Source organism: Rhopilema esculentum, chromosome 13 (genome assembly GCF_057945365.1).
Source record: "Rhopilema esculentum isolate cy_ngs chromosome 13, ASM5794536v1, whole genome shotgun sequence".
Classification (NCBI taxonomy): domain Eukaryota; kingdom Metazoa; phylum Cnidaria; class Scyphozoa; order Rhizostomeae; family Rhizostomatidae; genus Rhopilema; species Rhopilema esculentum.
In genome coordinates, this window is record NC_142827.1 from 6,310,828 (window position 1) to 6,318,383 (window position 7,556).

The 7,556-nt window shown below is 33.9% G+C and overlaps 1 protein-coding gene and 1 long non-coding RNA gene across 2 annotated transcripts in view; one reads left to right on the forward strand and one right to left on the reverse strand.

Annotated features, from left to right (window-relative positions):
* Positions 1 to 7,556, forward strand: part of LOC148958613 (uncharacterized) — a 47,545-nt gene that overhangs the window by 24,248 nt on the left and 15,741 nt on the right. The gene's annotated exons all lie outside the window — the stretch shown is intronic.
* On the reverse strand, positions 126 to 3,124 carry LOC148958614 (uncharacterized). Its single transcript, XM_089112273.1, has 6 exons — positions 2,983 to 3,124; positions 2,413 to 2,588; positions 1,709 to 1,856; positions 1,281 to 1,361; positions 781 to 951; positions 126 to 534 (listed from the first exon to the last, which is right to left on the reverse strand). Exons 2-6 carry the CDS (start codon positions 2,572 to 2,574, stop codon positions 167 to 169), a joined length of 930 nt encoding a protein of 309 aa, XP_088968399.1. The 5' UTR covers positions 2,575 to 2,588; positions 2,983 to 3,124; the 3' UTR covers positions 126 to 166.

Below are 7,556 nucleotides of genomic sequence, written 5' to 3' on the forward strand. Positions count from 1 at the left end.
TTTGTTTTTGAGCATTCATTGTGGGGTTATTTCCAAGCTCAAGGCCCTTAGAGAGGCAAACAAATAAAAGAATGAATGAATGACTGTTTCAGTTTTAATGGCTAAAGTAGCTAAAATAGGACATAATTGATAAAAATAAGCGTAAACATATAATTGATGAAGTGTCTCATTTTTTTGAATTCTTGTAGGCCAGCTTTATTTCTTTCGGGATGTTATGGTGAGGCTCCCAAGTTGGATTCTCGAATCCTTTCCACTTTACTAAATAATGGGTAACTTTCTTTCTCACTTTTTTTCCAAGGAGACACTCTACTGGATAAACCTCGGAGTTTTCTAGAACAGGGGTAGCCTCCTGAAGGGAAGTTACTAAATTTTTCAGGTGAGCTGGATCACTCAGATCGACTGATGCTGCCATTTGCTCAACTTCGTCTTCGTTTTGTATTGCCATATTTGTGTCCGTATCAAAAAAGTCGGCATTTTGGTTGCTAGAAGACTCTAGTATTTTAAACGGAGGCTCCATTCCTTCGGGTATATCAACTAAAAGAGAATAAGAGAAAATGTGCTAAGCAATGATTAGCGTGTATTGAATAAACGCAAAATGGTATAGAAATGCAACGAAGTAAAATGGCACAGTTTGGTTTTATTGAAAAAAAGTCTATCAATTTTTTCTTAAATTTTTGAAAATCAACAAATAAGCTTAAGTAACTTTGCTATAATCTAGCAAATAAGGCAGATTTTCTTTATTTCTGTATTTATAATATTTGAAAAACATCAAACTCCCACCTGCAGCCCTTTGAAATGAAAAAACTACATTTTCATCGAGGAGTCTTCGCAAAGATTCTTTTCCATATGAAGACGCTGGTGCTGGATTAAGATTTTCCGGGAAGCCATAGGCTAAAACATCTCCTTCTTTTATCTTCCTCCATTCAACCCTTTTTGACTTCATTCCAGAATCTAAAAGCCCAAAGATTTAGAAAAATTGAAAATTATCAACTCTGACGGTCTGGCCATATGTCATATTGTTTGCTAAAACCTAAAACCGCGAGATCTTACATTCTCATTATTCGGTGTTTGATATTTCGAATTCCTCATTAGCAAGATTTTAGTCCAAAATTGAGTATTCTTTCATGACTAACTTTAAAGGTGATGCAACATTTCAAATTGTAATATCAAGAGGACAAACTGAGTTACCAATGCATCCTAATCCACCCTCTTCTATCAAAGCTTCTTTTTTTATCACATTTGCATGCTGACTATTGTTGTTCATTAAAGTCGTTTCTTACCCCTGTATGCTTGATTCATTTTTTCCTGAACAGCAGAACGCAAATTTTCCCATTCTATCGTGGATTTGTCATTCTTGTTCACTTTGAAGTAGAAAATAATATGGTTGACACTTTTTCAATTTTACATTTTATATTTCAGTCTATATCTCCAAAAATATTTCTTTAATACAATTATGATACCTAACCATTTCTTATAATCTTTCATATAAACAATATAGAAAATAGAACTATGGCCTACTATGAATAATTTATTCAAGACCTAATTACCATAATCCTGTGGTTATTATGTATTTTCTAACTACACATCTAACTACAAGATAAGGGCAACACTTTAATAAAATTTTGCCCTTTTGCTGTTGAAAAATGCATTACTTTCAAATAAGCTATTAGTTCGCCCATTAAACCAACAATTTTTGTAATTGTCTTACCGTTGATTTGACTCAAGAAGTCCCAATACAAGTTACTTCCATTTAAAAATTCTTTGCCCCTTTGCGTTCCAAACTGACCACATAAATTGCTGTTTGGCTTGGCAATCATTCCAAAGCATTCGAATCCAATGTTTGAGAGTTCAGTTGCCTGAAAAAGTGTTATTCCTCATTTATGGCCTAGTACAAACTCAGGAAAATTAATAGCGATCCAAACAGACAATATTTCAATGAACACCATGTTTTAACATTGTGAAATGGAAAAGTGCCCAGAAAACGCTTACATGATAAATTAATCCCATAGAGCGGATTCTTTCAGCAGAAGCCTAATCTCATCAGTACTGCGTCATTGTATTTTCACAGGTTTTCTATTAAAAAGAATGCGCTAGATGGCCACGATGAAGAGACCTCTTTATTTTTACTTAAAATTTTCTTCGTGGTATACATAAAGATTATAAACGAAACATTTTTGGCTAGGGAAGTTTTTCCAAAAAAATTAAGCTTCATGCCCAAAAATAACTCAATTTTGCGCTTTGCTGTTGCGTCTGTCACTTATCACCTCTCTTGCTTTAGCATTAGAAAGATTATTGTAAATAGTTTGCAGATTCATCAATATTTTCAATTACATGTTCCATCCCCTTCAATTAGTAATGCAAAATGTAGCTGCCTGGATTAAATCATAACAATAGACAAATAAGCAAGATTACAAGGTTCTGCATCTCTTTCCTGATTTTCATGGCTTTTTGCTCCTTCTCCGAGTTGGTAAGCAACACCGTCCCTGCATTTCTTTCTTCTGCTTCTGTCTCCAGAGCACATAAGGCTGTCTTGTCTCTTTTTACCCTGCTCCATTCCTCCTCCAGTCCTCTCATACTACCGTGGTTTTCTGTTACAAAGATGCAAAGTCATTACTTCTTTGGGTTGATATGAAAAGCCCTCATCTTCATAGCCTTTTTGAAGGGAATTTCCCAGCTAGGACAAGCCGTTGCTTATATAAAGAGTAGGGCAATAGAAAGCAATTGAAAGTCACTGGAGCTGGAAGTAAATTTGCCCCCTCCCCTATCCAGTTAGTATGTTGCCAAAAGGCCCTACACATCTTAACTTCTTTAATTTCTCAAAGCTCTACGAAAAGTAAATTTTAAAAACTTTTTGGCGGTACAGGACACGAAAATGGCTTTGAAAAAAGTCAGTTTGCGTCTGAAGAAAAACACATGAGAGCAAGGCTGCCATTTTTCTTGGTCTGAAAAGGCTAGCATATGCAATGTAACTATGTAACTTACGTTTTAAAAATTCTTCTTGAAATATATCACGAGCTGTTCTCTTTCTTTTTCTTATGCTCGAATTGCTCTGTTTGCTTCTCTTCCTTTTCTTACCTGACAGCTTCTTTTTATAGTTATTTATCCAATCCTAATATGTTAAAGAAAACAATTAGACCAAAAAAATCAAGCAGTAACAACGCAAAACGACGAAGAACAACGCAATATAAATAGAAATAACTCACAAAGAGAAAATGTTCAAATGTAATCATCAATTAATATTTCAACCCGCCATTCTAGGCTTTGGTTACTCGTGTAATTAAGGGACTATTAAGTTTAAATAAATGTACAAATAAGGTAATTTGCAACAAATGTAATAGTTGTAAAGCTGGCTCAAAAATTTAAAAGAATGCGTTGTATTTTGTTGTTGCTTTGTCACTTCACTTGAGTAAAAATAAAGTACAGAAGTGATTTTTTTGTTTTATTTTGGGATAAGATAAATCTTCAACCAAAATTGTCTTTCGACAGTCCAATTTATCAAAGTTGAGAGTTAATCTTTTGTTTGCCAAGAGCTAGTATTCATCATCATGTGAAAGAAATTGCATAATTTTGATGTATTGAGCAATGTATTGAGCCATAAAGAAGCTTCTTCGCTTGTCATTCTGAATACACGTTCTAAATTCTGTGGCCCTGTCACTCTGGCACCCAGGGTAGGGAATCACTTAAAGTACATTCACAGTCTCACCCCTGCTCCAATTGATGCTATGGTGTAATTTTGCATATGATTGTAATATTAATCCTTTTAGTTTTTAACAAAAATGGAAACTAAAGAACTTTTTTCAGCATTTCTGGTTCCAAACAGTCATCAAAGACCGTGAAAATAAAACGAAAAGGAAGCATTCAGCAAAAAAGGCTGCAAAGGGTTGATGGCATGGAAAAAAATTATCACGGACAAAGAACAGTTCATTAGTAAAATTAAGAAATTCTGGAAATACAACAGGCTAAATAATCCTTTGAAACTCATTCCTAAAAGTAGTGTCAACGTGCCTATCTTAAAAAATATTAGAAGAGCTGCTTCTTTACCTTCACTTGCCTTCGTGTTAACGATGGATTATTTTGAAGGGCTTCCGAGACAAGCTTTTTGCCAACTTCACTGCTTGTGTCAGTCATTCCGCGTTCCCAATACGGAAGAAGGAGATTCTCAATTTGATTTCTGCAAAAATTTTTAAAGAAATGTTATTCAAAGTTCTGAAATAGCTAATAAAGCTAATTGTTTTCTGCAGCCTTGAAACAACGAAAATTGATCCCCCAAATTGATCCCCTCTCAACAATTTCACAATTGTTCCTGCCCTTAACTTCAAGTACATTAAACAGGGTACAACGATTCAACTACAATCCAATCCTCTTCCCGCTTCTATTTGCACTCTGGCTCGTTCTTCTGGTTGTGCTGGATGGAATTAATGGGTTAAATTTTAAACATCAGACAGACAGATATTTGCTCGATGAGTACTATAAGGCTCACAAAGGGATGCGATACCCCCAAATACTGTTGTGCCCTTCGGCAAACATTTTATAAGTTATCTTTTATTTAATTTTTCATGAAAAGAAATGAGAGTTTTCATCATTTTCCAGTCACCTAATTGGTAAGGCAAACAAAAGCCAGGTACGAAATAAAACGGATTGCAGACAAGAATATTCGAAAAGAAACGTACCTAAAGTGACTCAAAAATAAATGATTATGTATGTGTTATGTTAAAATTAAAATAGCAAAAGAGCAAAACCAGACAACAGTTTTTCAAATAGTTCACAATAACTTAAAATCGTTAAAATTTAAACGTTCATATAAAAAACTTGCCTTCCAACGGTGTTGTTTTCGCAAGGATCCTCCATCTTAGGCTCCGAGAGAGAAAGAAAGAGAACGCGGAAGACTGCCATTATTGCGCAACTTCCTCTATTGTATTTGCAATAATCGGAGGGTGGCAATTAAAAAATTATCAGAAATTGTCGTAACAAATACTGCAATCCACGGGTATCAATGAGGTGGACAATGTTGAATATACCCCTGGGTTATTTCGGAAACGACAAAATTCGCATAAAATGATGATTTTTTGAAAATTTTATTTTTATGAGGATTTGTCCATTTTGGTCATTTCATGAAGTGAACAATGTTGAATATACCCCTGGGTTATTTCGCGAATGACAAGATCCGCATAAAATGATGATTTTTTGAAATTTTTTATTTTTTATGAGGATTTGTCCATTTTGGTCATTTCATGAAGTGGACAATGTTGAATATACCTCTGGGTTATTTCGGAAACGACAAAATCCGCATAAAATGAAGCCTTTTTGAAAATTTTTATTTTCTATGAGGATTTGTCCATTTTGGTCATTTCACGAAGTGAACAATGTTGAATATACCCCTGGGTTATTTCGGAAACGACAAAATCCGCATAAAATGATGATTTTTTGAAATTTTTTATTTTTTATGAGGATTTGTCCATTTTGGTCATTTCATGAAGTGGACAATGTTGAATATACCTCTGGGCTATTTCGGAAACGACAAAATCCGCATAAAATGATGCCTTTTTGAAAATTTTTATTTTCTATGAGGATTTGTCCATTTTGGTCATTTCATGAAGTGGACAATGTTGAATATACCCCTGGGTTATTTCGGAAAGGACAAAATCCGCATAAAATGATGCTTTTTTGAAATTTTTTATTTTTTATGAGGATTTATCCATTTTGGTCATTTCACGAAGTGAACAATGTTGAATATACCCCTGGGTTATTTCGGAAACGACAAAATCCGCATAAAATGATGATTTTTTGAAATTTTTTATTTTTTATGAGGATTTGCCCATTTTGGTCATTTCATGAAGTGAACAATGTTGAATATACCCCTGGGTTATTTCGGAAACGACAAAATCCGCATAAAATGATGATTTTTTGAAATTTTTTATTTTTTATGAGGATTTGCCCATTTTGGTCATTTCATGAAGTGAACAATGTTGAATATACCACTGGGTTATTTCGGAAACGACAAGATCCGCATAAAATGATGATTTTTTCAAACTTTTTATTTTTTATGAGGATTTGTCCATTTTGGTCATTTCACGAAGTGAACAATGTTGAATATACCCCTGGGTTATTTCGGAAAGGACAAAATCCGCATAAAATGATGCCTTTTTGAAAATTTTTATTTTTTATGAGGATTTATCCATTTTGGTCATTTCATGAAGTGGACAATGTTGAATATACCCCTGGGTTATTTCGGAAACGACAAAATCCGCATAAAATGATGATTTTTTGAAATTTTTTATTTTTTATGAGGATTTGTCCATTTTGGTCATTTCATGAAGTGGACAATGTTGAATATACCTCTGGGTTATTTCGGAAACGACAAGATCCGCATAAAATGATGATTTTTTGAAACTTTTTATTTTTTATGAGGATTTGTCCATTTTGGTCATTTCATGAAGTGGACAATGTTGAATATACCCCTGGGTTATTTCGGAAACGACAAAATTCGCATAAAATGATGATTTTTTGAAACTTTTTATTTTTTATGAGGATTTGTCCATTTTGGTCATTTCATGAAGTGAACAATGTTGAATATACCCCTGGGTTATTTCGGAAACGACAAGATCCGCATAAAATGATGATTTTTTGAAACTTTTTAATTTTTATGAGGATTTGTCCATTTTGGTCATTTCACGAAGTGAACAATGTTGAATATACCCCTGGGTTATTTCGGAAACGACAAAATCCGCATAAAATGATGATTTTTTGAAATTTTTTTACTTTTTATGAGGATTTGCCCATTTTGGTGATTTCATGAAGCGAACAATGTTGAATATACCCCTGGGTTATTTCGCGAATGACAAGATCCGCATAAAATGATGATCTTTCGTCTTTATCGCATGTCTTTTTAAAGCAGTATATAATTGGTTCAGACAAATGCATAGAATGATAGCCCTAATTAATAGGTATTTAGACTCATTTCAGATTAATTGCCCTTGAAAAAATATTGCTAAGTGACTGTCGAGTGTCTAAGATTCATGCGTACATATTTTCCTTGGTTTTGCAGGTTGAGATAGAGGATGCTGGCAAGGTTGCTAATGGATAAACATTTATACGCGAAGTCATAAAATATCGTGAGGTAAGCATCCTCAATTATTCACAAGTTAGTCGGTAAACCTTGCATATTAATATCTTGAATATTTAAACGATACCTTTAAATTATCATGAGATTAAATTCATTTAGCTCTCTGGTACATAGGGAAAACTGATTAGGAAGACGTAATTTAAAATCAAGTTTGCAGGAGAGAAGAGAGACATCTAAGCACAAGATTATACCGATATATTTTGAAAAAATGCATTCACATCTTAAAGAAAACAAAAGTTTTGTATTTCCTCGACAACGTTGTGTTTTCGAATAATTGCAATTCCCAAAAATAGAACAATCTGGGAGGTGTTTCAAATGCTTGCGTTTTTTGCGACACAATTATCTTCGTTGTGTTGATAAGAAGCAAAACCGCAAAAATGTGATTGCATTTTCATTTGAAAACGTATTGGGGTAAACATATCCCAGGTGCTAG

Coding starts and splice junctions, on each gene's coding strand:
- LOC148958614 (XM_089112273.1), bottom strand. CDS start 2,574: ATGAGAGGACTGGAGGAGGAATGGAGCAGGGTAAAAAGAGACAAGACA. Junction 1,857..2,412: donor GGAAAGAGATGCAGAACCTT/GTAATCTTGCTT, acceptor ACACTTTTTCAG/GCAACTGAACTCTCAAACAT. Junction 535..780: donor TTCATTTCAAAGGGCTGCAG/GTGGGAGTTTGA, acceptor ATTCTCTTTTAG/TTGATATACCCGAAGGAATG.